Source organism: Strix uralensis, chromosome 27 (assembly GCF_047716275.1).
Source record: "Strix uralensis isolate ZFMK-TIS-50842 chromosome 27, bStrUra1, whole genome shotgun sequence".
Lineage (NCBI taxonomy): Eukaryota > Metazoa > Chordata > Aves > Strigiformes > Strigidae > Strix > Strix uralensis.
Genome location: NC_133998.1, coordinates 5,068,996 through 5,096,993, shown reverse-complemented (window position 1 = coordinate 5,096,993; position 27,998 = coordinate 5,068,996). Strand labels below are relative to the sequence as shown.

Genomic DNA, 27,998 nt, shown 5'->3' with positions numbered 1-27,998 from the left:
CCGCGGCGCTTGGCGAGGAACAAGTTTAATACATCCGAAAACTTCCCGAAGGTAAGAACAGAGCCGAGCGCTGGGCAGGCAGACACGGTCCCTCGGGCTTTTAAGACATTTTCCATTAAAAAAAAATTCCTTTTCCCGCCCTCTCCACGCTCCCGGTGCGTGGCTGAGCCCCGCTTCCCCGCGCTGCTGGCGGGCAGGGGTGCTCGGTGTCTCCCCCAAACCCCGCTGCCTCCCCGAGACCTTCATAGAGACGGCGAAAGAAGCAAAGGAAACGTCGAGCAGCTCTGGCTCTGCTCGTTTTGGGGGGGGTTAAACGGCACCGGTTTAACGGCGGGGGGGGGCAGAAGCAGGATACAGAGCCTGGCACAAACCGCACACGCACAAAATAGTCCAACACGCAGCCGAAAAATCCGCCGGTCGCTTCGGGGTAGGAAATGTGCCCGTCGACGGTGATGCCCAATGGCGGGTGGGGGGGTCGGCGAACCGGGGACAGACCCCCCCCCCCCATCACCGGCACGGTGCTCAAAGCACCGGGGCGGCAACCGCAGCGGAGCGGGGTGAAGCCGGTACATGCATTATCAAATGGAAACGTTTCTATCCTAGAAAACAGTAGAAACGGGAGAGAAATGCCAGGTTGAGCTGTAGTTTGTTGGATAAAAAGCAACGGGGGGAAAGAGGGGGGGGGTGAAATTTCCAAATTACAAATGAAGAAGCAGCAGCACAGGCACACGCTGGGTTAAAAAAAAGAAAAAAAATTGGCTTTTTACGGATGTCTTTACGCACCTACTGACGAACACCGTGGAACGTGGTGGCAGAAGAAAGGCAAAGAGCAAAACCTGACCCTAAAATTCCTGTTAATATTCGCATCTGATTGCTGACCCCATGGGGGGGGGTCTCTGCTTTTCCCGCCTGGAAGGGCCAGTGGAGCTGGGTGGCTCCAAACGGCTCCAAATAAAAAAAAAATTAAGCGCTTTACATCCGCTCGACGTTTATAAAATGAACCATATGCATCATCCGACGATGAACCATCTGCATATAAAATCACCCACATGCATCCCAGCTTGGGCTGCCAGCGTTTGGGGGATGTTGCTGTGGGGTTTGTTTGGTTTTTTTTTTTTAATTTTAAATATTACAATTAATCCCCCGATGGGGGTTTCTTAAGATTTGGGGTGTTTTCAGCTAAAACTGAAGTTAAAATGTGGGGAAAAGCGAGTGGGTCTTTGCAAGGTTAAGAAAACAGCGTGTCATCGGGCTGGGAGACGCACGAAAAAGCCTGGGACCCCCCCCCCCGGGGCCAGGTCGGACCCTGCAACGGTCCTGCACTGCCCAATTAGCTTATAAAAAGTAATAAATTAATTAACGAATATTTGCATCGAGTCCTTTCTATACACAAAGGTTGGGGCCCTGCCGGGGAAATGCCGCCACCGGAAAAGCTCCTGCATCTCTATAAAAATATGAGCATCTTTCAGGGAGTACAAAAAGCCTTTGGGGGAGGCGAAGTGTCGGGGCGCAGCCAGCCCGGCCAGCGCCGCCGTCCAAAAGGGCTCCTGGGACGTTTCTCTCATGGATGTGCCACGCAGGACGGGTTTTTTGGGGAGGCGATGGCATGCCGTGGGGAGCCTGAACCATCCCCGGGGTGCTGGCGTGGGGCTCAGGGGTGCTTGACCCCGCTCCATGCGCTGCCCCGGGGTGCTGGGAGCTGAGCACCCCCCAGCTCCTGGCCCCGTGCCGGCAGCACCGGCGGCACCCGCGGTGGTTGCCGGTGGCTGGTTGCTCTCTCCCTGCAGTTCCGGTGCTGCCGGGAGCCGCGGTCCTGATGCTCGCATCCATCCTGCCACGACAAGGAGATGCTGGCGTCTGGCCGCTCGGCGCTGCCGATGGGGTAGGAGCCCTGGCACTCCCACTCGGCCGCCGCCGGCTCCTGCTCGTCGCTCTCGGAGCCCTGCACCGCGATTTGCGGGACCGGGCTGGCCTTGGGCTTCGGCTCCACGCCGGCCGTGCCGCCGCCCTGGAGAGCTACGCCCTGCCTGGCTTCGCTCTTGCCGCCCTCTTCGCTTGCCGGCGCCGGCTCCGGCTCATCGAAACTCACTTCTTGAACCGCTTCTTGTTTCTTGAAGGAGTCCCGGCGCTCGGAGAGGTTCAAGCGCCGCATGACCACCATCTCCTGGTCCCGGTCGTGCCTCTCCCCTAGCCGGGAGCTGGCGGGGTGATAACCGTGGTCCCCGGGGTACGCCAGCGCTTCGCCCTCCCCGATGGCCTCCCCATCCATCGCAGGCATCTCCAGCCCCAGCTTGCGGCTGCCGCCGGTTTTCTTCTCCGCCAGGATGGTGACGATTTTCTCAGCCGACTGGACGCGTTTGAGGAGGGGGGAACGGGGACAGTCGGCGCTGCGGGGTCGTGAGCTCTGCCGGACGATGGTGGGGGGGGACAGGGTCTTGCCCTGGAAGGAATGGGGGGTTTTGGGGTATCCGGGGAGCGGGGATGGGGAGCGTTGGGGAGAAGGTGGGCGCTGGGCGGAGGAAGGGGTGCAGGCGAGGGGTGAGGGGGGGATGCTGCTGGTGGATTTGCGACGTCCCACTTTGTAGCGTTGCCCACCCAGTTTGGGGGCCAGCCCGTGCAGGGAGCTGGGGCGCACGTGGCCGGCGGGTGACGTCGGGGTGCTGGAGGAGGGAGAGGTGCTCTGCGGGGACACAGCATCTGCCGCACAAAGAGAAACAGGTCACCGCGAGGGATGGAGGGACACGGCATCCCCCCGCCGTGGCCTGAGCAAATATCCCCCCCCCCCAGCCCCGGTGCGGGTTGGGGTACCTGGGGGCAGGTCGGGAGCGGGGCTGCGGCAGGGTGTCGTGGGACCCGGGGACAGGCTGTGCGTGGGGGACTCCGGGAGGCTCTCGCTGGAGGACAGCGAGTGATGGAGACCGGAGGAGAAGCTGCGGCTGGTGTGCAGGACCGACGACTGCTTGGAGATCTTCTTGAAAAGGGATTTTCTCCTGGGGGGGTTGGGGGGGCAAGGACAAAGGTGGTGGCAACACGAAGAGCTTCAGCTTCTCCTTAAAGCTGGTGGCCACCAGTCTGCCAAGCCGGTGCCAGCAGGACCCCACTGGATCCCCCGGATGGCAGAGCTGGAGCATCTTCCCCCAGCTCCAAGGACACCCCAGGACAAAAGCCATTTTATCCCGCCCGGGTTGTACCCACCTGTCCTGGCTGTCCCTTTTCCTGCTCTTCTTACTCCTCCGCGCCATCCTCGTCTTGGAGCTGTTTTTCCGAGCGGGGCCGATTTTAATGGAGGTGTTCTCCAGGGCGGTGGTCCGCAGGGCCACTTTATTCCCACTCTGAGGGGGTGGAAAATGAGTCCCTGCAGCCCAAGCACCAGATCGGAACTGGCTCCCGCCTCAGCGATGCCGGGGAGCCGCTGGATTGATGGGCCGGTGCTGGGCGAGCAGAGCGGCTCCGATCACCCACCTTCAACAGCAGCTCCACGACGTCCCGGTGAACTAAACCCAGCACTGACTCGCCGTTCACGTGTGTGATGAGATCGCCCGCTCTCAGCCCCGCTTCCTGCGCAGGGCTCCCCTCTTCCACGCTCTGCAATCAAAAAATCCAAGATTTTCTTTGGCTCTAAGTTTCCTCCTGGGGTTTTCCCATCGGGAAACGCAGCGTCTGGCACCACCGGTCCCTCCCCGACACGTACCCAGACCATATGGTGAACGGTATAGACGTCGCTGTCCCCCATGTAGACGCGGATGGCTCGCAGGGTGAAGCCGTACTTCTTGCCCGAGCTGTGGATGATGATGGGGGGCCGCAGGCTGGCGATGGCGAGGGATGAGTCTCGGCTTGGGGAGGAGTCACGGGAAGAGGGGTTGGACGAGAGGGAGTGGGGGGAGATGGGGCTCATCAGGGCGCCGCCACCGAAGTCATCTGCAAGCAGGAGAAGCCGGTTCAGCCCGGAAGAATCACGCAGCAACCGCCATCCGGCAGGATAAACCGCGCGGCACGCGGACCTGATGTGATGATGAGGGAGAGCGCTGAGACGGAGGCGGATTTGGGGACGCGGCTGCCCGGCGAGGCTCTCTGCCTGTCTGGCACATCCTTCTGGCTGCTCAGCCGACGGCTCCCGCCCGGCTCCAGGCCCCGGGGAGTTGAATTTTTGGTGCCAGTGCTGTTGCTCCGGAGGCGGATGCGGTTCAGGCTGACGAGATCGGCTGCACAGAGGGAAGGAGGGAGAATTTGGGGACGTGGAGAAGCCACCCCATGTCATGCGGGAGCCTGGCTGGTCCCGGAGCATCCACACCGGCACCCACAGCCTACGCACCGGATAGCGCCGCTGGCTTCACCGCGCCGCCGGTCCCGGCGTCAGGGTCTCCCAGCACAAACTTGGGTCTCTCCGGCTTGGAGGACGCCACACAAGGGCTTTCATCCTCCGAGGAGAAGGCAAACTTGGGCATGGTGTCCAGGCTGTAGGTGCTGGGCAGCGCGGCGGGGCTGCGGCTTCGCTCGTGCCGGGAGGTGTACGGCGTGGAGCTGCAGGACGTCCAGGAGCGGAGCCTGTGTGGAGAGAGCAGGAGGGCTCGGGACAACCACAGAGGGGTGAGGGGGGTGGCACCGACCCGCTGCAGCACCCTCAGACATGTCCCACCAATGCCTCTGCAAACCCTTGGTGCCAGCACAAACCTTTGATGCCGGCACAAACCCTCGGTGCTGGCACAAACCCTCGGTCCTGGCACAAACCCACATCAGCGTTGCACCCCCTGTCTCAGCACGCACCGGGGCTCTGTGCCCGCCAGCCGGCTCCTGTCCTCGTCTCCCGAGTGCCTGTCCCATCGCTCCTCTTTGTCCTCGCTGTGACTCCGATCGGAGGACGAGAGGCTGAGGTTGGAGTTAGCCGCCAGGAATTCGGAGCTGCTGTACACCTGAGAAGGAGACGAGCCATCAGCAAGGAGCAGAAATTTGGGCATCCCCAGGTGCTCCAGTGTCAGCCAGGACACCGAAGCCTGGCACAACCGCCACAGTGCCCGTTGTTTCGGCTGCTGGAGGAGGGATTGGAGCACCTTGCTGAAGCGATGGGAGCAGGAAGAGAACTGCCCGATCTCCACGGATGATTCCTCATCGTTGGTCTCTTCATCCTCCGAATCCAAGTGGCGGTACCTCTCTGAGCGAGCTGAAAGCAAGAGCCAGAGCAGGCAGGGCTGTCACCCTGCCTGCAACACACCGTGTCCCGCCTGCCCGTGGTGGGACCTGCGCCCGTGGGGAGCTGTACTGCGGCTGCCAGCCTGGTCCCAAATCCCAGGAGAGTTTTGGGGTGAGAAAGTAAGGCTTTAGGTAAGGCTGAGCAGCCTGGAAACAGGATTGCATCTGTTTTGTGACTTTGGTTGTAAAGCGACCAACTTCACCCAGGAGATTTTCATCTCCCGTGGGAGCATCCGACCGGCAGCCGGGATAACGGGTTGGTGGTGTTGGGGGGGAAAGGGGATGGGTTTGGCCTCACTGTCGAAGTAGCTGGTGTCGTCCTCCGACTCCAGCTGGGGGATGAACTCAGCCTTCTGCCGCAGCAACCCGTTCCAGTCCAGGTGGAGGAAGAAGGAATGGTGCTTCACCTCGTGCGCACCCCCTGCCAGGCAGAGAAACCCACGTCAGGGGGACGGGGCAGGCCCCGGGGTGCTCCCGAACGGCAGCACGGTCTCTCCTCCATGCAGAGCAAATGGCTTAAAACAAGAGGGACCGGAGCCCTGCGCTGCCTTCCCGGGGTGAACCCCGAGCAGGGGATCTCCTCCGAGCATCCTCAACGCGGCAGGACACACTTTGGTTTCAGCACCACGCAAGCTTGATCTGAATTGGGGTGTCAGGTCACCCCCCGAGCGCTTGCGTGGGGGCTGTCACGCGTACCGGTGCCCAAGCGCTCGAGGGGACACTGCCTCAGCAACCGCATGATCAGGTCCTGGGCGTCCGCGGGAAGAGCCTCGTCTCCTTCTGGCCACATAATTTCATCTGCAAGGAAAAAGGAAAAGGAGTTCGGAGCAGCTGGAAGAGTTTGGACACGGTGTGAGCTGCGAAGATGCAAGGTTGAAGGAGAAGCCACTTCTGGGCAAGAGAAAAGTCCCTCAGGAGCTGCAGCAGATCCTCACAAACTGGGAAATCAAAGCTCGAGGAGCCTCCTCACCATCCAACTGAGTATGAAGTGAAGGAATGAAGCTCTCCACGGCTTAAGGATGAGCCGTGATTGCCAGGAAGGGTGAACCAAGGAGCAAAGTTGCCACCGAGACTCACCGCTGATGACCTGCCCGAAGAGCTCCTCAGGGGTGTCTCCAAAGAAGGGGACGCAGCCCACCAGGAATTCGTAGAGGATGATGCCCATGGCCCACCAGTCAACGGGCTTCCCGTAGCCCTGTATGAGGATGACTTCTGGGGCGATGTACTCTGGAGTGCCACACACCTGCGTGGGAAGCAGCGGCTGACACCTCTGCAATGACCTTTGCAACAGGTCCTGAGGTGATCCTGGTCCCTGGTGATGGCAGATTGGCCAAACGGAGCAAGACCTTGTACCTGCTTGTCCATGAACTCCCGAGTGTCCTTCTCCATATGCCCTTCGTAGAGGTTCGTGGTCATGTTCATCAAGCCGATCTTTGACAGACCGAAGTCTGTCAGCTTTATGTGGCCCATGGAGGTGATGAGCAAACTGCAAGAGAAAACGGACACCCCACAACGATGCTGTTTGCTTCTGGGCAGACCTGAGCAGGACCAGCTGGACCCCAGGACCTCTGGTCCTGGTGCAACAGCACAGAACCAGGTCTTTGGGCACCAAAACCCATGACCTCATTTGCCTTACCCTCTTGGTTTGGATCAGTCCCTTTCCCTTCACCACCCGAACCCAGCCTCATCCTTGCTTAGACCTGACCCACATCCTCACTTGTCAGGTTTGAGGTCCCGGTGGACGATGCCGTAGTTGTGGAGATACTCCAGTGCGAGAACGGTCTCAGCAAAGTACATCTTCGCCATGTCGACGGGCAGTGGGCCCATGTTCTTCAGCAACGTGGCACAATCCCCCCCTGCGGGGACACAGGGAGCTCAGAGAAGGCAGGGAGGTCAGCAGGCAGAGCTAGGCTGCCTCTCCTGCCAAGCAGGCTCCCAGCCAGACCCTCCTGTCCCTCCTCAGAGCAGCACTGATCCCTGGGCACAGGGCACAAACGCCCTCCTAGGTGAGCATGGCCACCACCTTCATCAACATGAGACTCAGGATCACAAAAGCATCTCCTTGTGCTTCCCCCTGCTCCCTGGAGCAAAGCAGGGCAGAAGATGTCTGGGTGGTGCCCTCGATGCTCAGACATTGATATCCTCCCCTCCTCATGCACCATCCAGCCCTGAATCCCGTCCTCACCTTCCACGTACTCCATCACCATGCAGAGGTGTCGCTTCGTCTCGAAGGAGCAGAACATGCTGACCACGAAGGGGTTCTCCGCAAAGGTGAGGATGTCCCTCTCCACGAACACCTGCTGGATCTGGTTCCTCAGGATGAGGTTCTGCTTGTTGATTTTCTTCAAGGCAAAGCGCTGCCGTGTCTCCCTGTGCCTCACCAGGTACACGGCCCTAGGAGACAGTGAAACAGCTGGACCTCAAGACGTGTCCTCCAACCACCGGGACCAACCACATGGACAGGGAGGACTTTGGAGATGTTTACAGACAGAGACAAGTGTTAGGAACTTCCCAACTCACCCATAAGCCCCGTTGCTGATCAGCTTGATGGTCTCAAAGTCTCCCTCACAGGGCTTCCTCCGAGGAGCGGTGGCCAAAGGCTGGCTCTGAAGAAGACACAGAAGGTTTTTATCGTTTACTGGTGTGCCGGCGCTCTGAGTGCCGGCAGGAATTCACTGACCACCATCAGATATCACCTCCAAATGCTCCTTGCTGCCAGAGGACATCCCTCCCTGAGCCCTCTCCAGCCACAAACCCCAAACCAGAAGACCGAGATGCTCTGCAGATCAAGAGCTCACTCATCTCTATCCACTCAAGAAGCCAGATGAAGGACTGTGAGATATTACACCTGAATACACCAGTCACCCTTGGGGACAACCCAAATTAACGTCTCCCAGCCTAAGACAGCAGAGAGGCTGCTTCAAGGAGCTTCGGTGTGGGGTGAGGCAGGACGAAGCTGGAGGCAGCAGGTGGGAGACGCAGGTAGGGCCACACTCACCTCACAGGCATCATCGTTCTCCGGTGTGATGGTGTTCCCGCTGTCAAAGTGATCCAGCTGGACCATTTCTGCAGAAGACAGGGATGGTTTTCACCTTCTTCATGCTCAACCCCCACCAAAACAACCCCCCACCAACCACTCGCCCTCTAAACTCGGAGATCCGGTGGGGATTTAGCCACACACTTTGCTCGAGTTATCATATGGAGAAATTCAGGTCATGGCGTTAAGAGGTTCAACCTGAGGTTAAGCATTTATATAATTCTCTTTTTTCCATAGTCATTCCCGTGTTCTTTGGGGATTATGGTTCCCCCCCCAGGGCCGCGGTTTCCTATGGATTAAGTGTTCTTGAGCTTAAGCTGCTTTGCTGAATGTGTTGGGAGCAATAACGAGGGATGTGGGGCTGGCCTGGAGACTTGGGCACCATCCTGGTCCTGCTGTGACCCACCTCATGACACCAACTCAGCCCTGCTGGTCCCCCTGCCACCTCCCAGTGCTTGTTCACACTTGCCAATGGCCAAACTGTGAGTCTACATCCCACTGCAGACCTCAGGGCCACCAATCCAAACTCTTCCCTACCCTCCAGCGGGTCCTTGACAAGCCCCAGTTGGCTGATGATGTATCGGGGAATATCGGTCTTTATTCCCTGGCCAACTTTGGCGTGGCCTTCTGCAGCTTCCAGGAGATGGTAAAACTCCTCCGGGTCAAACTCCTGGATGGGGAAAACCAGGCACAGCTGAAGAACAAGACTTCACACAGTTAAACCTTTCCTCTAAGCCTTGCAGGTGACACCTGTAATTGGGGACAGGCTCTGGACGCTTGCAGAAGAAAGCTAAACCCTCCAATCCTGTTCCTAGCATTGTTCCTGCATCATTCCCCAAGTAAAGGCTTGATGGAAAAAAAATGTGGCCCCATGAGTTGGCCTTGGAGGAGAAATCAAGGAGAGCACACCAGCAGCACGCTTCATCGTGGCTCCTTCTTTCAGCTGCAGGAACCACAGCACAAAGGCGAGTGCTTTAGGAATTCAGCACAACAGCTAAAAAAACACCTAAAAATGGATGAGAAAACTTACAAAGAAGTTCACATCTCCCTACTCCGCTAGGACAAAGCAGCTTCTCCTCTCTGAGAAATGGCTTTAATGCTAGAAATAGTCTTAGCTCCTTGCTACAGCCTGGCCAGGATGGTGAGGAACAGCGATTCCCATGGTGAACCATGCAAGGTGGTGAGAAGATGCCTTGTCTTTCATGGTCCACGCCTGCCCAGAGAGGAGGCAAAGCCTCATGAAAGACAAGATACATCAGGAGCTGCCATGTCTTACCAGGCACTCCAGAAGGCGAGCAGGACGGGAGATGATGATCAGCAGCTTCCTCACCAGTTGGTCAATGAACTTCACCTCCTCACTCTCTGAACGCTCCTGAGCCTGCGGGAGAGGAGACAGAAGCCAGGTGTCTATCGGTGGCCTCGGGAGATGGCACCAGGCAGTGAACTGCCCTGTACTCACATCTCGGAGCATCTTCTCGAGTTTCTCCTGCAGCTCCATGAAGTAGCGGGAGGTGATGAGAGCTCCCTGGGACTTTGCCAGGCAGTCACGGGCCAGCTCGATGATCTGGTGGTGGATGAAGCCCAGGACCCCGTCTGCCAGTGGCAGAGTGCTGCTTGGAGAGAAGTTTCTGATGGTGTCCTGCAGACGCTCTTCCATTTGGGCTGTGGCCTGCAAGGCAGAATGGATGGTGATGCCCAGGAACACATGCCCCCACACCATGTGTTGGGTCTGGCCAGCCCAGATCTCATGCTACCACCTCCTGCGTTGGGTCTGGCCAGCCAGATCTCATTTGACCACCTCCTGCGTTGGGTTTGGCCTGCCAGGATCTCATGCTACCACCTCCCACAGCTCCAATATCCACATGCACACCTTGGGACCCAGATTCCAGCAGGCTGGAGAAGCTCCACCAAAGTCTCTAGTGACCTCTGCCTGTATGTCTGATGACACAGACCCACAGGTCCCTGCCTCCCCCATTCATGACCACGTCTCCAGTGTCCTCCAACACCCCCTGGTATATCTACCCATGCATTCTATATTCCAGCACGGAGAAGAGGTTGTTCTGGAGAAGATGCTGTCAGGATGCCATGGAGGCACGAACGTGCTTGTCCTTCCCAGTCCCAGCAGTTACCTTGGGGAACCGCTCCTTGTAGACATGGTTCATCATCACAACCTCATTATCAAACGTTCCACTCGTCCGCCCAGGGCTGCAGAGGGAGAAAACCAGTTGTGCCACGAGGTCCAAGTGATTTACATCTATGCAAATAGCTATTAACCCTGGAGAGCAATTTGTTCACTCCTCCTAACTCCCTATCCCAAGCGGTTAAAGCCCATCCAAGTGGAGCCATCAGCCTTGGGCCAGCACTTCCAGCAGCAACTCTCCACCATGCGTGGATCTGGAGGTCCCTGGGTCCTCAACTTGAGTCCGCCAAACTCAAGTCACTTGAAAATCCAGAGCTAAGAGTTTGGTGCATCGGTCAACCTGGCTTTGAGGAGCGAGCTCACCCTTTCGTTCCTCTGCATCCCACAGTTTCTCACCATCGTTGCCCTTTTTGCAGCTCGCCAGCAAAAATAACTCAACCCAACCCCGTGGTGGATGCAGGGACCATCATTAAACAAGGCTTCTCTCTTACCCTCACCCAACATTGCCTCTCTCGGGCCCCTGTCTGGTGATCCCATTATGCAAAGCAAGTCACAGGAGCAGCCAGCAACTCATTAACCACTGTATAATAAATGAGGTGATTAAAACCAGATCCAAGCCGCTCGCTGCCAGCCCCAGCCCAGCCCCAGCTCAGCCTTTGCCGTGCCGACCGCAGAGATGGCATCTCCTTGGTGAAGAGTTTGCCACCTACAAAACCCTACCAGATAATTAATCTGACTTTAATGAAATTTCAGCTGGCAACATGCAGCGCTATGGCTCTGCCTCCGGTGCAAAGAGGGTCGGGACCTTTTTCAGTAGGAAAAGAGGATTTAACCAAAACATCCCCTGTAAAAAGCACAAGCTCCTGGTGCTGGACAAGCAGAAACGTGACCAGCTCCTTGAGCAGGACATGGTCTTGGAGCAGCAACGTGGAGCTCAGCAGGTCCGTAGGGTCAGCTTACACGATGCTACGGCCACCGGCTTGATGCTGTCTCCAATTTTTCCTTTCTCCAGCCCACAAATGCCCGTCCACGTGCACTCCTTATTTTTTGCAGAAGCAAAGGCCAGGCTGATGCTCAGTCCCAGCAAACACAGGTGATATTTCCCAATCCAAGCACAGAAATGTGATTTTTAACCTTTTAATGGCAGGTCAGGCCAGTGGCCTCCCAGCTGTGCCCTGCAAGGACGGCCACTACTTGGACTTCTGCTTGGCGGTCCCCTTCTCTCCACCAAAACCTTTGAGACAATTGAGCAAGAAGCTGCAAACCAACTATTTTGGAACAAATCCCACTTTCTCCAGCTTCAGCCCCAGGAAAACTCGCTCTCAGGTGTCATCTGCTGCCAGGAGAGCAACGCCGCATCCCAACAGCCGAGAAGATGCTGAGAACCAACCCTAACGTCCAAAATCATGGAGCTTAGGATCATCAAATCTTAGACTCATGGAATGGTTTGGGTTGGAAGGGACCTGTAAAGGTCATCTAGTCCAACCCCCCCTGCCAGGAGCAGGGACATCTTCCTCTAGATCAGGTTGCTGAGAGCCCCGTCCAGCCTGACCTTGAATGTTTCCAGGGATGGGGCATCTACAACCTCAGGCCATAACTTCTCTGCTCCCCTACATGTTGTCCCCATATTGGGGTCAACACCTCGGGATGGGCTCAGCAGGACCAGAACATCCCAGGAACAGCTCACGAGAGGGCAGAGGATGCGCTGGATGTGCCAGCACGCGGCGCATCATCCCGGCAACGCTGTGGGTGCTCCCCACAGCGGGTGCCGTACCTGAGGCTCCTGGATCGTGGGCGCAGGCAGGGCGAGTGCCGCCCCTCCTCGTCCGTGACGCTCTCCGTACTGCGGAAATGCTTAGAAAGGAAATGCAGCTCATCGGGGGTGGGCTGGTACGGCAGCTGGTGCAGGCGCTCCTGGGAGGACGAAGACGACTGGAAAGAAAAGAGAGACGCAGGGGATCAGGAGATGGCTCCATGCTTCTGGGCACCGGGGTGGAAACCAGCAAGCCCATGAGGAAAATATTCCTCAGAGCCTCTTAGGAGGCTGAAAACATCGACGGGCAGCACACTCTGCACTCAGAAACATGAAATACAGACAGCAAGGCCAGCCCGGGGAGGGCTGCGCTGGCCATTCCCATCCCAAACCCTCCCCTGCTCTCCCACTCAATCCAGCTCTGCTGAGCCCCTTCCCTTGTACCCGCAGCATCCCGGGTGGCTCCTGCCCGCGACACGCAGGGATGCTGTAACGCTCGGGGATGCTGTAACGCTCGGGGATGCTGTAATGCCCAGGGATGCTGTAACGCTCGGGGATGCTGTAACGCCCAGGGATGCTGTAACGCTCAGGGATGCTGTAACGCTCGGGGATGCTGTAACGCCCGGGGATGCTGTAACGCTCGGGGATGCTGTAACGCTCGGGGATGCTGTAACGCCCGGGGATGCTGTAACGCTCAGGGATGCTGTAACGCCCAGGGATGCTGTAACGCTCGGGGATGCTGTAACGCTCGGGGATGCTGTAACGCCCGGGGATGCTGTAAGCCATTAGCTGAGCTCTACAGCTTTCTTAAAAGCACATTTGGAAAGCACGATGCAGTTAAAGCATACAGTCCTCTGGGAATGGAGGGGCCCTAGGAACTGACGCCGCAGGGCTCAGGAGGCGTTTCACCAAAAATCAAGGGTTTTGGGTTCTCCTCGCCTGCTGCCATGAGAAAGCAAACGTTACCGAAACAGTGGAGCTGGGCGTGTTGGTCCCATAGCCAGAGGAGGGTAGCGAAGCCAGTGACCACCTTCTGCCATCAGCCCTGCGAGTGCAAACATGCCGATCACATACGGGAAAAAAACCCAACATCTAAATGCAAATAAATAACGTCAGAATGATAAGGATGGGGAAGAGGACGCAGGTTTGGCTTGAATAATAAAGCCCTGAAACCTCTTTTCAGAGAGGACTGAAATTGGGTGAGATGAGAGGCATTTGCAGGTGAGGTGGGCTGTTCTGCAACCCTGGTGTGCAGGGCACAGTGACAGCAAGCAGGGTCCCCACGAAGGGACTGCGCTGGGGCTTGGTTGGGTGGTGAATCCGTTTCAGATGGGAAAAAAAACCCAACCCTGTGAGAATCTGATTAGAGCAAAATTCAGCCTTCTGAGACTTTGTTCTGTGAGAAATTGAGATTCTTAAAGACCCATCCTGAGACAACAGGCGCCGCGGCGCAGAGCCCGGTTATAAACAGGAAGACAACTGCTCATACGTAGGCGAATGCTTCCTCTTGGAGACGTTTCTAATGGATGGGGCAACGTCCACGTCAAGATGAGGCCCTTCACCTCCCGCCGCCGTTTCCCGTGCGGGGCCAAGGACGGTGGGAACTGGCAGGGTGCCGGACCCAGCACCGCCGCGTGCCCTCGCTGCCGGCAGACTCACAAAGCCCCGGCCACGCAGTTTGGGTTTTCATTCTGTCACAAGCGTGAAAACCATCCGAAAGCCTCCAGCTTTTTTCCATGTGATGATCAATGGTTTTAAATCAGCCGTCCGCCCCCATGTGTGCAATTAATTAATTCGTTAAACAGGATTTTGCGTCTTGAGCAGTGCGGGCTGGGGAGGGGATGCAGCGAGGTGTGTCTCCGTGGGGACTCAGCCGAGCATCCATCCCCAGACATCTGCTGAGCATCCGTCAGGAGCGCCTGGAGCGGGCCTGAGCTGGGGCTGAGCTTGTGGCTGGGGACGGTGGGGTGGGAACAGGGATATTTGCGCTCCCGGAGCTGCAGGGAACCCGGTCCCAGAGCAAAATCTCCCGCCCAGGGATGCACACAAAGAAGGGCCGTGCCGATGCGGAGCAGACATCTCCCTGGAACGCAGCCCCAGCCCGTCCCCCTACTCACCTGTCAGTCCGAGGAGCATGGCTGGGGTGGTGGGAGGCACCGGTCATGGCAGAGCAGACAACACCAGACCAAAAATCAGGGAGAAAAAAAGCCGGAAAAAAAAAATCAAAACAAATCACTTGAGATCAACAGAACAGTCCCAGGTGGTGAATTATAATTATTAATGAATATTAATGGTCTGGGAGGGAGGCTGGGAGCTCACCTGCGAGCGAAGGGGAAGTTGATGGAGGTGCTGGCGGAGAAGTTGCGTGGGCTGTCCAAGGGGCTGCTCCCGGCTGTGGGGAGAAAGGGGGAAAAGTCACGCCGGTACCCACCCCAGGGTGCCGCCGGCTGTTCCTTCAGGGGAAAGGGGGTAAATTGCTTCCCAAGCTATTCCCTCCTGGAAAAGGCACCCGTGGCCAGGAGCCAGCCTGCTGCTGCTAACAAGGTGCTGCAGAAGCAGAAGGGTCCCCCACTGCCCCTCCAAAACATTCAGGTAATTTTGGGAGATTCTCTACCCATCCCCTGGGATATCCCTTACCTGTCGGCACGGAGAGCGGGGAGAGAGGTCGTGAGAGGGTTGGAGAGGGGGTGCCCACCACTAAGCTCTTCCTATTGCTGCTTCGGCAACTAGGGAAGAAAAAGAGGGAATTAATTTGGGGAAGTGAAAGAGAGACGGGGCTGGATGGGCTCGAGCACACATGGGTCCGCTTGAGCATGATGCCCTGCGCCAGGGGACACGGGTGCTGTCACCCCATCGATTATGGATCTCCTGCCACAGGGAAGATCTGTCCCCGGTTCAAGACTGCTGAAGACGTACCGACGGGGTTATTTTTAACAACAAACTGTCTCATCGAGGTCCCACTCCTGGTTTTGGCTCGCTAGGGAGGGCAGAGGCAGGCAGCCCCTTGGGCAACGGGCTGAGGGCAGGAACAGAAAAAGGGATCTAAAAGGAGGAAGTGATGGAAATGCCAAGCGGCCACAACCTGACCTGCTCCATCGTGTGGAAGATGCCCCCCCAGTTCCTATAAACCTCCCTACACTTGGTGGTCCCCACGTCACAGAATCCCAGAATCATCTGGGTCGGAAAAGCCCTTGAAGCTCCTCCAGTCCAACCATGAACCTCACCCTGACCGTTCCCAACTCCACCAGATCCCTCAGCGCTGGGTCAACCCGACTCTTCAACCCCTCCAGGGATGGGGACTCCACCACTGAAAAGCGGGGAGGACGGTTGGTCCCCGACCCCCTGAGACTTTGCGGCGCCGCTGGGCGTTTGCGATGTCGCGGCAGAGGCCCGGCTCGACCGCGCCCCGGCGGGCAGCAGGGGGAAGCCACGTGTGCTGGCGCCGGGTGAAAAGCAGCACCACGCGCAGGTCCATGCTGGCGGTGCTGGCACCTCGACACTCCAGACACCCCAAAACTCCCATCCTGGTGCCACATCCCAGCATCCTGCAGAGCTTCTCTGAAACAACTGGAAGGCCACGTCCACAAGTGTCAGGTCTCCATATCACCATCTCCATTTCCACCCTCCCAACTCACAAGATTTCAATCCTTCTTGCAGGAATTTCCTTTTTCCTCTCCTTTCAGCCCTTCTCCAAGCCCCGAGCCCAAGGCTACCTTGCAAGTATGGCCCAGCCTCGACAGCAGGCCCAGCAGGGATGCTGCAGCCCCACTGCCACCATACGCAGCCCATTTCAACCCTGTTTAAAATATGATCAGCTCATCTAAGTTCTCTTTCACTCTGCCAAGAGGAAACTGCAGACAGCCACAGCACAGAGCAGAAGTTCAAGCACGAGGACAACCTTCCCCTTCCTCTGTCTGCACTTCCTCAGGCTGCAAATTCTGCAAAGGCGACGTTGAATTTCCTTGCCAGGCTGGGAACGGGAACCAACATGGATGCCACTAATTAAACGACACTGTTTAACATCACACCGCGGCCAGATACACCTGCAAAATCAAGAGGCTGAGCCTGGAGCAAAGGGATTCTCCCCGGATCCCAAAATGAGAAGTGAACGGCAGATGTGGTATCCGGGGTGCAAAGGAGGACGTTTTGCAACATGCCGTCCCTCCAGACAGATGTACCCAACACCGACGCACAGCCAACGCGGGTGCCATGTGGTCAGAGCTCCACAAGTGTGGTCAGAGCTCCACAAGTGGGTCAGAGCTCCGCACACGTGGCCAGAGTCCTGGATATGGGACCAGAGCTCTGCACGCATGGCCAGAGCGCCAGACACATGGCCAGAGCCCTGGACACGTGGTCAGAGCTCCACATGCGTGATCAGAGCCCCGTACACGTGGTCAGAGCGCTTGGACATGCAGTCAGAGCTCCACATGCGTGGCCAGAGCCCTGGACACATGGTCAGAGCTCCACACGTGTGGTCAGAGCCCCGCACATGTGGTCAGAGCCCTGGACACGTGGTCAGAGCTCCATATGCATGGTGAGAGCCCTGGACACGTGGTCAGAGCTCCACACGTGTGGTCAGAGCCCCGCACATGTGGTCAGAGCCCTGGACACGTGGTCAGAGCTCCATATGCATGGTCAGAGCCCTGGACATGTGGTCAGAGCCCCACACGTGACGTCCAGCACCCCATCACCTCCCGCTGGCATCTCCCCCCCAAGGAACTCCTCCTGCTCCCACCCTAAAACCAGAACCCCCAACTCTTCTGCTCGAGACTGAAGGTCTCGGCCAAGACAGCGACCAGGGAGGCTGCTTTGGGGCCCCCCCCAAAACCCTCTCTGCTGGCTGCACCCTCCCTGTAGCCAGGATGAGGGTCCCTGGGTGCCCCCCAGGACACTCACCCCCGACCACCCTGAGCTCACCCGGAGCTGCCGTGGCTTCAGAGGGCTTGGAGCCTCCTGCTCAGTGCCAGAGCTGAGCCGTGATGCCCAGGCCGGGGCGGAGGAGGCAGAAACCTTCCCCCCCGCCATGTCAACCATTCACCCCCTCCCATCCCTGCCCAGCCCCTCCATTTGCTTCTCTTACTTAAACACAGGCTGGAACACCAATTGCAGCACCCACAGCTGCAAACTCACAGCCCAGCACCCACCCCTGGAGCAAGAGCAAACCGCAGCCTCTCGCTGCCGCCGGCTCCGCGCGCAGGATGGGAAACCGAGGCCCTGCAAGCGAACCCGCTGCCCCTCCGGAGTGGCACCCGCAGAGGTTTATTAACCAGGAGGGCTGCAGAGAGCAGCCAGCTTTGGCGTTGCTTCGCCATTCGGTCCCGCCGCGGGGTGCACGGCATCTGGGTCTTGCAGGAGGGGACATCCCCGGGGACGAGGGGCTCGCCCCTGCTTGCTCGGCTTCATTTTGGAAGTGAAAACAAACCTTTAACGTAGCAAGTTCCAGTAATGGTGACACAGAGGGAGGCCGACGTTTCCTGTTTCCGCGCGCTCCACCCTCGGCTCCGCAACCATCTTGCGCCACTTTAACCCCCCTTCTCCTGATGCATCATCGACAGCTGGTTCCCATCCTTCTCAGCACGGAAACCTCGGGCTAGAAACCAGCCTCGGGGTACAGACAAGCTACCGAGCCCTGAAGGCAGGAGCTGGGGCTTGTTTCCCTCTCTGCCGCCATCACCTAATTGCACATTTGGTACCAAAAATGGAGTGGAAAATCGCCGTCAGCATCTCCCGTGCTGCTCACGCTGAGGCAGCCGCGGCCTCGGCGCTGCCGTTGCCATCCAGCACTTATTTCAAAGGATGTGGAAAGTGTGTGACAGCTGGTGTGACCCCAAATCCTGGAGCAAAATAATGTGTCACCCATCCCCGAGGCTGCTTGCGAGGAGGAACCAGCACCTCCCACCGCCTGCCAGCACCCACACCGGCACCCAGCCTTGGCACGGCGTGGCCGGGGTGTCCGCAGGCAGGAGACAGCAAAATCTGGCGGCTTCCCAGAGCTGTGGGAAAGGCAGGATCTGGCTGCGCAGCACAACGCTGATGTCTCTAATCGGGAAATGGCTCCGCCAGGATCTGGGCGAGCGGCATCAGGTGGCAAGGAGTCAGCACCGTGCCACACCAGCCACGCTAAACCACCCGAGCGTAGGCAGGGCCACCACCGGGAAACACACGGAGGGGGCTGCAGCATCCCAATCCTCTCCCACAGGATCCGACCCCTAAAACTTCCCGGGGTGGTAGAACATCGCGTGTCAGATGCCAGCCCGGCGCTGGGCACCGCCGGCGGGTGAACACGACGCAGAAAGCCGGTGGTTTGGGGCAAAGCAGGTGCAGGGTGCGAGGGCAGGGGCAGGCTGATAATCACAGAATCATGTAGCTTGGAAAAGACCTTTAAGACCGAGTCCAACTGTAAACCTCACGCTGCCAAGTTCACCACTAAACTGTGTCCCTAAGCGCCACGTCTACACGTCTTTTAAATCCCTGCTGTGAGGGTGACTCAACCCCTTCCCCGGGCAGCCTGTTCCAGGCTTGATAACCCTTCCAAGGGATAAGGCAGCGGGCGCCGTCTCAAAGGGCAAGCGGGCGGCTCCGCTCTCGGCTGCGTGATGAAGAACACGGGTCAGTGCTCCCGGCTCCCTTCTTTGCATGGCTGCAGAGAATATTTTTCCTCCATATTCCCCAGAAGGAGAGATTCGGGGAAGTGCCGTGGATCACCACATCCTGGAAAAATCAGTTTCCAGTGGGATAAGTTTGTGTTTAATGTCAAAACCTGCCAAACCAAGCAGCCACATCCCGAGTTTCTCCATGACATTTCTCCTCCGTGAGTTGTGACGGCGCTGAACTCGGCTGCCTCCGGGGATGGAGGCTGGGCTGGGGGAGCCTGGGCTGGGGAAGCCTGGGGACGGGGGTTTGGATGGTAAAACGCAACACGCTGCCTGGCCCAGGCCATGCACAACCCCAGCACATCTTCACAACCCCACCAGACACCCGGCATCGCTCTGGGGAGCCGCTCTGGCCCCTCGCCCCACCCCAGCCAAAAGCCTGGCGCTGCGGATGCTCTTATTAACCCACCCCAGAGCAACGCGCCGGGCACCTCCCAAGAGCCAAATCCCAAACCCTCGCAGGGAATCGCGGGGTAACGAGTTGGTACAGACTTATTTATTTCTTCGCACTGCAAGAAAACAACCTAAAGAAACTGCCCCGCACCCTGGGACGCATCCCTGCACATCCCTGTGCTGCAGTTTCCCGTCAGTGGGTAGGAAATGGTACCTGTTACGTCTGCTGGCACGTTTTTCTGCAGTGTGCGAGGTGTGAACAGCCACGGGCAGCATCCACGGAGAAGAAGAGCCCCGTCAGCCATCGAACCACCGGCTGTCCTGCCCCGCGCTGACCATCTCAGCATCCCCCCGCAGGAAATGAGGATCCCTCAGCCCTCTTAATCCCGCTAAATAACGTCATATGCTTTCTGCCCACTGCAAAATAGGCCAGGCCGGTTCTCGACGTGGATTCTAGGAATACCAATGAGAGGAGCAAATCCTCTGCCCTTCATGAGAATTACAGCCTCATCATGCTCAGCTGGAAACGGATCACTGCCTAGATCATCTCTCCAATTACACATCTCTCCCAGGGCCCCCCCAGTTCGGCCACTCCAGGTTGGAAAATCCCATCCAACGCCTTTTCTTATTTATTAAGGGTCCCCCTTGCCCGTCCTCACGCGCCGGCCGCAGTAATTCCGCCGCCCAGGTGAAGCGGGCGCCTTCCCGGGATGGGATCGGTGCTGGATGGATTCATTTGCTAAGCAACCGTGTTGCTTTGTGCCAGCCCACAGTAACATTAAAAGACATTCACAATGGGAATATCTCCCCTCTGCCTCCGCACTGTCTTAACCACCTTTTTTATACAAAGCTGTGGAAGGGTTTGATGCCTGGGATGGCTACAGCACCCCAAATCTGCTGGATGGAGGTGCCAGCCTCCACCACCCACACCTGGGGGGGCTCAGTGGGTGCTCACTGCACCTCTCCCGGGGCTGGCAGCGCTGCTTGTCCCCCTCTTTGGGGACATGTCCCACCTACCTGCCTGGGTCAAGCCTGGCGTTGCAGCTGGAGACCTGGGGTAGCCCCCCCCTTGCACCCCGTTTATGCAGCAGCCCCCAGCGCTGCCCCAGCCCCACTGCTGAAGGGTGTGTGAGCTCTTTGCCCCCCGCTTTGCGCCCCTGCAGCCCTGCCCATGGATGGCTCCAAGGGACTGGCCTCTTCCCAGCCCCCCCCCCCGGCACCCTGGGGACCCCCACCGTGGCTCAGGACATGTCACCGCATGGGACACGTCCCATCAGCGCGGTGCCCACCTCGGCGCGGGGGCTCACAGGGGTAATTTCCTCCTTTGTGCATGCAAGGACCCCCCCCCACACATGCACCCTGCTGCAAAGAGCCCCCATCCCCCCCAGGATTGGCGCACAGCACCCCAAAACGTGCATCCCCTAATGCCCCGGGATCCTAAACACTGAACACCCCCCCCCATGGCACTGGGGTCCCAACAAGGCACCCCCCGATGCACAGTCCCCCCCACCCCGGCAACCTCGGGGCTCTGAGGATGCACCCTCAGTTCACAGCACCCCCCAAAAAGATGCACCTACGGTGCACAGGCCCCCCTCAAACCACACACCTCGGTGTGCACCCCCCCAGTGCCCAGACCCCCCCCCCAAACCATTCACCTCAGGGTGCACCCCTTGGTGCAAAGACCCCCCCAAACCCCCATGTGCCCCCCTGGTGCACACCCCCCCTCCCAAACCATGACACACATTGTCGTATCCACACCCCCCCCCCCCGCATTCCGGTGCATAGACCCCCCCCAAAACAACGCACCTCGGTGCAAAGCCCCCCAGCTCATACACCTCGGTTGGGCCCCTCCCCCGCCTGCCCCCCCCCCCCCCGCCGCCCGGTACCTCTTGGAGCGCTGGAGCAGGGCGCCGGCGGCCCGCTGGCCCCGGTAACCGGGGGGGGCGGCTCCCCAGCAGCTGGGGTCCGACATGGCGGGCGGTTCGGTGCCCCCGGGGCCCGGCCGCATCCACCGGTACGGCCGAGCGGCGCCACCGGGGGCGCGCGGCGCCGGGACCGCGGCGGGGGCTGGGACCGGGGCCGGGCCGGGCTCCCGCCGCCCGCCCCTTCCCGCCCGGCGGCGGCGGGGTTACCATGGAGACGGGCAGCGCCCCGAAACGGGGTCGGGGTTTCCATGGAGACGGGGGGGGGGGGGGGAGCACCCCCAAAAAGGAGGGGACGGAGGGGGGGAAATAGGGGGGTGTGTTACCATAGAAACGTGGCAGCGCCCCGATATGGGGTCGGGGTTACCATCGACATGGGGCAGCACCCCAAAACCGGGGTCTGGGTTAACTAGAGAGGGGGCATCACCCCAGAATTGGGGGAGGGTTACCATAGAGATGGGGCATCACCCCAAAATGGGGGCTTGGGGTTACCATAGAGACGAGGCAGCGCCCCAAAATGGGGTCAGGGTTAACATAGAGACAGGGCATCACCCCAAAAGGGGTTCAGGGTTGCCATAGAGATGGGGCATCACCCCAAAATGGGGTCAAGGTTGCTGCAGAGATGGGGCAGCACCCCAAAATGGGGTCAGGGTTACTATAAAGATGGGACATCACCCCAAAATGGAGGCTTGGAGTTACCATAGAGACAGGGCAGCACCCCAAAATGGGGTTCAAGATTGCCATAGAGACGGGGCAGCACCCCAAAATGGGGTCAGGGTTACCATGGAGATGCAGCATCCACTGCTGATGCATTTGAGGGGCACAAATCCCCTCCCTCAAGTCAGCAGGGGCCGCCCCAAAGCCTGAGTCTCCCTCGGGGGGACAACGTGCTTGGAGGGGACTCGCCCGGCAAGCACCCCGCCACCCCACAGCCTCCCTCCCACGCCGGATTTCACGGTTAATCCCGAGCAAAGCCCCAGTGACACCCACCCTCCTCCGTGCCGGTGACCAAACCCCATGCGGCGACACGCCGGGGCCGGGGCAGCCTCCTGAGCTGCGTGGGGTGGCATCGCCACACTTGCCCGGTGGCAACCAGCCAGTGCCACGGCCACAAATCCCAACGCCGGTGGGTTTTGGGCAGGATTTCGGCATGGTGGAAGGGCAACACCGAGCCTGGCAGCACCGAGCCTGGCAGCACCGGCTTCCCCTCGCCTCCTGCCCAGCAGCCGCGAGACACCAGCGTGTGGAGGCACCCAAGGGTGCTGCCAGACTGCTCATCCCCATCCCCACCGTGAGCATCCCAAAAAACACCCTCCCCAAGGCCTCGGCTGAGCAACGGCAGAGCCGTGCTTGTTTTTCCCCATGCCGCAGTCATTGCGGGCAAGGGGTGGCCAGCCAGGGCTAGCGCAGCAGGCAGGGACCCCCGCGTGCAGGCAGAGCGCAGGCAGCACCCTGGCTCCTGCCTGCAACAAATGGCTCTGCCTGTTGCTGAGCAGCAGCAGAGCTCCCCGCCGGTTCCCTCTCGCCTGGTGCCAGCCGCTCTCCCTGGCAGACGGATGGAGGCACCCGGTGTCACCCATGGGTGCTGGGCAGGCCACAGCTCTGCCCTGTGGGTGCCACATGGCCGGGACGTCACCCGCTGCACCTTGTCCCCGGGGGCAGAGCACAGCCGGCATATGCCACAGGATCTGGCCACCCGCCTCCGCGATGGCAGCACCCGGCGGGGCACCGCAAGGGGTTTGTGGCATTTTGGGTGGGGGGGCACCCATCCCCCCAGAGCAGCCCCCGCTCCCTTTCCCCCACGGCGGAGCAGAAAAGGTGGCGAGGGAGGTTTCCTGGGTGGGGTGAAGGCGCCATCCCCACTCCCACCCTGCACCCATCGTGGCACCCTGCCCTGGTCTGATTTTGAGGTGACCCCTCCCCTCAAAAAAAGGATTCTCGGAGCCTGAGCTTGACCCACCAATGATGGTGTTTCCATCCGGGCTCCCCAAAACGGACCAGTCCGTAGCAGAGATGGAGCCCACTGGGATGGCCAGGCCGCTTTTGGGGTGCATGGGGCTGGGGGTGGCCCCAGCCATGTCACCCCACGTGCCCTGCAGAAGCCAGAGCTTTCAGGGTCCCCCCCGGGCATCCCTGGTGGGGGGGACCCACCTTGCAGCCCCCATCTCTATTTCTTCCCCCTCTGCTTCTGCGGAGCTGGTGGCTGCGGTGCCCCGGGGAGGGGTTTGGGGGGGTCTTACCTCCAGGGGTGCAGGGTTAGTAAGGGGCTGCAGGGGCTGCAGGGGCTGCAGGGGCTCAGCAGCGTCGGGCTCTGGCTGCTCGGAGACAAACTGCAAGGCAAGAGGTGTCGGTGGGTGCTGGGGGGTCCGGGGGGGGGCAGGGGCCAAGAGCTTGGGGGGGGTCAGACACGGAGGGAGGGAAGAGCTGGAGGGGGAGCAGCGGGGTCTAGGGCTGCGGGGGGGGAAAACACCGGGTGGGCTGGTGCTGCCGGGGAAGGTGGGGGGGAGTCACCGGGGGGGTCACCGGGGGTGTGGATGTAGGAGGAAGGGCTGGGACCTGCGGTCCGGGGGTGGGGATAGAGCGGGGACGGGGATGCTCCGGGACGGGGATGCCCCAGGGCCCCGCCGCCCGCCCGCCCCCGGGGCCGGTACCGGTGCGCCCCGCCCCGGTCCCGACTCACTCCAAGGTCAGCGAGGGGATCTTCAGCCGGTCCCGCCGCGACTTCATGCCGCTGCCCGCTGCCCGCCGCCGCCGCACCGGCTGCCCCCGCGCTGGGCGGCTCCCGCGGGCGGGCGGCAGCGGCGGCCCCGCCGGGGCTCCCTGCTCGGCCCGCCGGGCCCGGGCCCGCCCCTGCGGCACGGCTGGGCTAGGCTCGGCTGGGCTCGGCTGGGCTCGGCTGGGCTCGGCTCGGCTCGGCTCGGCACAGAGCCCCCGGCGCACCCGACTCAGCCCGGCCCGGTCCAGCGGCAGCCCCGATCCGTACCGTTCCCCGGATGTTAAGACACCCAGCACAGCCCCAGCACAGCCCCAGTACAGCCCCAGCACAGCCCCAGCACAGCCCCAGTACAGCCCCAGCACATCCCAAACACAGCCCCAGTGCCCCCCCAGTGCATCTCTAACACAGCTCCAGCACGGCCCCAGCATCCCTCCGGTGTCCCCCCAGTACAGCCCCGTGACCCCCTGACAGCCCCAGCCCAGCACCAAGACCCCCTGTGTCATCACCTCTGCGACACCCCAGAACACCCCAGAACAGCCCCAGTACACCCCAACACACCCCAGAACGCAAACCAGTGCAGCTTCGCAACAGCCTCCTACCACATCCCAGTACACCTCAATACCGCTTAGAACACCCCAACACATCCCAACACACCCCAGTACACCTGCAGCAGAGCACAGCGCACCCCAGTACATCCCAGTATACCCCAATACTGCTTAGAACACCCCAACACACCCCAGTACACCTGCAGCAGGACACAGCACACCCCAGTACATCCCAGTACACCCCAATACTGCTTAGAACACCCCAACGCATCCCAACACACCCCAGTACACCTGCAGCAGGACACAGCACACCCCAGTATATCCCAGTACACCCCAACACACGCTCAGTCAGGTCCCTCCAGTATCGGAGGACATAGCGATGTCACCCCGGATTTGGGCCCAACAAGCCCCGGCGCCATCTAACACCCATCCCCGCTGCCCCCACGGTGCCAGCACCCATGTCCCCCCACTTGTCCCTCCCGGTGACACCCTGTCCCGCGCCCTGGGGTGGCCCAGCTCGGGGACTTACGCTCTCCCTCTGCGCGGCAGGCTCAGCTCCTTCTGCAACGAGAAAAGTGAGAATCAGGGTCAGAGTGTTGTGGGGTGCCCGGGAATTGTGGGGTGCCCACCCGCCGGCCCCCCACCTCCTGCCAGCCACGGCCACGCACCCGGCAGCATCCCCACTGCCCCCAGCTGCACCCCAGCAGCGGGGCTGTCACCGCAGGATTGGGCCCCCCACTCACCGTGCCCAGGGTGCCCCGGCTCTGCCACGCGGGGTGAGGGTGCCAAATCACCCGCCCAGGGGCAGCGCAAGGGGACATCCCCTCCCAAAGTCCCCAGGGCTGGTGGCCCCGTGGCCAGGCCCTGGGAGCGAGGCCATGAGGGTGGCGGAGCGGGAGCAGCACCCAGACACCCGGCCGGAGCGTGGCCCCGGGGTGGTGGCTGCGCCCTGTCCCCTACCCCGTCCCCCTGACCCCGGGCGCGGGCAGCAGCTGGCAGCCCCCGCAGTGTTTATTTTTCCAGCCGCTGGGAATATTTCTTGCAAGAGCTGTTTGCTCGCAGGTGGTGCAACAGGGCAAAGGGCAACTGTGCAGGCAGGAACGCTGGCCCACGCCATCCTCCCGCTGTGGCAGGCACCGGGCTGGCTCCAGCACGGGCCCAGTGTCACCGGGCATGCCACGGGGGGTGACACAGGTCCTGGTGGCACACTGCAAGGGGCACGGTGTGACCGGGCCAGTGCGTGCCCTGGCATGCTGTGAGATGCTGGCTACCATGTGCCCACCGCTGGTGCGCGCTGGCCCCGTACCCCTAAGCAGCTTAACCACAATCCTGACACGGGCAGGGAGCTCCCCACGGGTGGGGGCTGCTGCCACCCCTGCGGGGACAGACGGCAGCACCCATGGCACCCCACACCCCCCCCCGGGGTGCCCACGCCCCGTCCCGCTGCCCACGCCACGCAGCCCCTGCGGAAATCCCCGAGTTTGGGGTGCGCTGCAACGCAGTGATGCAGCAGCATTGCCATGGCAACGGGTGACATCATGCCTGGGCGCACAGGGACTCGGCAGCCCCGGGGCCCACGGGTGTGTGTCTGCCCCCAGGGTAGCGTGGGTGCTGGGGGGGCGGGTGTGGGTGCAGGAGGTGGGTGATCGGGGTGGGTGTGGGTGTCCCAGCGCACCCAGCAGCACTGGGTGACCCCAGGCCTGGGCTGGGGAAGGGGGTGCAGGGTCCCTGCGTGGAGCAGGAGCCCCCCAGCACCCTCACCCAGCCCTGCCATCACCCAGCCCGGATCCGCACCCACAGCCGGGGCCGTGCCGCCGGCCACCAGCCCTGAGCAGACGACGAGAGAGGGTCACACCGAGGGTTTTAGGGCTCAGCCAAGTGACAGTGGGACAGAGGACAGAGACCGTTGTCCCCCACACCCCCACCCCACAGCACAGCCTCCCCACCCACCTGTGGGTGCAAGGGTGCAGAGTGGTCCTGTGGCACCCAACACCCCTCATTGCCGGGGGCTCTCTGGCCACGCTGCATCCCCAGGGACAGCCAGAGCATCCCTTGGGGACAGCCAGAGCACCCCCAGGACATCCAGAACACCGCTGGGGACAGCCAGAGCATCCCCCAAGGGCCCTGGGGACCCGCGTGGGGCAACTCCACAGGGCCAGCACCCACGGGGTGCTCGATGTGCCCATCCAGCACAGTGTGTCTCCCATCAGCAGGTGCTGGTGGGAGTCAGGATTAACCATCAGCTGATCCCTGCGGGGACGGCGTTGGGGATGGCTTTGGGGACAATATTGGGGATGTCATCGCCACCCAGCGCTTTGGGATCAGCTCCATGGCGGGAGCCCCCTCCCACCCCTCCTGCCGCGGGGATGTGGGCACACAGCCAGGGCCCCGGGGCTCTGCTCTCCCCAGGGATTGCCAGGAATGACACCCACGGCCACAAGCTCCGAAGCCCACGGCCGTGGCTCTGTTCGCCCGCATCCATGGGGAGGCGGCTCCCACGCAGGGCTCCTTCCCGGGTGGGGGTGCTGGGCCCCGCGGAGCTGCCAGCTCAGATGAAGGCAGCACCGTGCCACCCTCCACCCGCCCAGACAGCTCTGGGCCCCCCGGTTACTGCGGCTCCGTTCTGCGGGTGGGGACGGAGGCGTGAAGTCACCCGGAAAATGGGGTTCAGCGCTCAGCTCTGCGCCCCAGGGGCTGTGGTCAGCACCCCTCCAAGCACAGCTGTGGGTGCTGGGGGTCCTGTGGGGAGGATGGGTGCCCCTCGGCCTGGCCGGAGCAGGAACACGGGGTGATGGAGGGGGTGGCTGCTCGGGGGGGGCAAATCGGTGCTGGCACAGCGGTTTGGCACAGAGCTGGGCTGGGGGGACCACGGTGCCCCCACGGGAGCCCCCAGTCCCTGCAGAGGTGGGTGCCCCCCTCCACAGCACCCCACAGCATGGCTGGGACTTGTACCCTGCCCTGCTCCGGGCACTGGGTGCTCAGGTCCTGTCCTTCCCCATCACATGCTGCTCACACGCAGCCCCCACCTCTTGCACACGCAGCACACACCTCTCACACACAGCACCCACCTCCCATGCACACACGCGCCCAGAGCACCCACCTCAGATGCAGCACCCACTTCTTGCGCGCGCGCACACACACACACACACACACACAGAGCACCCACCTCTCACCTGCAGCACCCACCTCTTGCACATGCAGCACCCCCCTCTCGCCCAGAGCACCCACCCTGAGCACCCACCTCTCGCCCGCAGCACCCACCTCTTGCACACACCCACCCAGAGCACCCAACTCCTACATGCAGCACCCACTTCTCGCACACGCACTCGGAGCACCCACTTCTCACCCACTGCACCCACCTCTTGCACACGCAGCACCCAGCTCACACGCACCCAGAGCACCCACCTCTCACTCCCAGCACCCTACACGCACCCAGAGCACCCACCTCTCACTCCCAGCACCCTCCCCACCCCCGCAGCACCCACAGCACCCACCTCACTCCCGGTTCACCATGGCTGGGTTGCCCCCCCGGCTCCCTCCCGCCGCTGCCCCGGTGCCCGGTGCTCACCTGGAGGCCCCGGCGCCGCAGGATGCTGGGCTCGTCCATCCCGCCGCGCCCGCCGCCGCCTCCCGCTGCGCCCGCTCCGCCCGG

General features: G+C 60.8%; 1 protein-coding gene across 4 annotated transcripts; it reads right to left on the bottom strand.

Moving 5' to 3' along the window:
- Nucleotides 1-9: 9 nt before the first annotated feature.
- On the bottom strand, nucleotides 10-27,980 carry MAST3 (microtubule associated serine/threonine kinase 3). Of its 4 annotated transcripts, XM_074851730.1 has the most exons (28): nucleotides 27,915-27,980; nucleotides 24,876-24,907; nucleotides 14,755-14,843; nucleotides 14,437-14,509; nucleotides 14,235-14,255; nucleotides 13,084-13,162; nucleotides 12,139-12,296; nucleotides 10,354-10,429; nucleotides 9,684-9,893; nucleotides 9,501-9,602; nucleotides 8,762-8,894; nucleotides 8,186-8,253; nucleotides 7,708-7,793; nucleotides 7,373-7,581; nucleotides 6,905-7,043; nucleotides 6,541-6,673; nucleotides 6,265-6,430; nucleotides 5,884-5,985; nucleotides 5,486-5,608; nucleotides 5,049-5,158; nucleotides 4,765-4,910; nucleotides 4,313-4,545; nucleotides 4,002-4,202; nucleotides 3,692-3,918; nucleotides 3,463-3,585; nucleotides 3,196-3,332; nucleotides 2,809-2,990; nucleotides 10-2,697 (listed from the first exon to the last, which is right to left on the bottom strand). In XM_074851730.1, exons 1-28 carry the CDS (start codon nucleotides 27,951-27,953, stop codon nucleotides 1,652-1,654), a joined length of 4,443 nt encoding a protein of 1,480 aa, XP_074707831.1. In that variant the 5' UTR covers nucleotides 27,954-27,980; the 3' UTR covers nucleotides 10-1,651. The 4 variants fall into 4 exon arrangements, with proteins under 4 accessions (XP_074707831.1, XP_074707833.1, XP_074707830.1 ...); XM_074851732.1 differs by lacking the exons at nucleotides 24,876-24,907; nucleotides 27,915-27,980 and adding an exon at nucleotides 23,766-23,828; XM_074851729.1 differs by lacking the exons at nucleotides 24,876-24,907; nucleotides 27,915-27,980 and adding an exon at nucleotides 21,050-21,237.
- Between the last annotated feature and the right edge of the window lie 18 nt (nucleotides 27,981-27,998).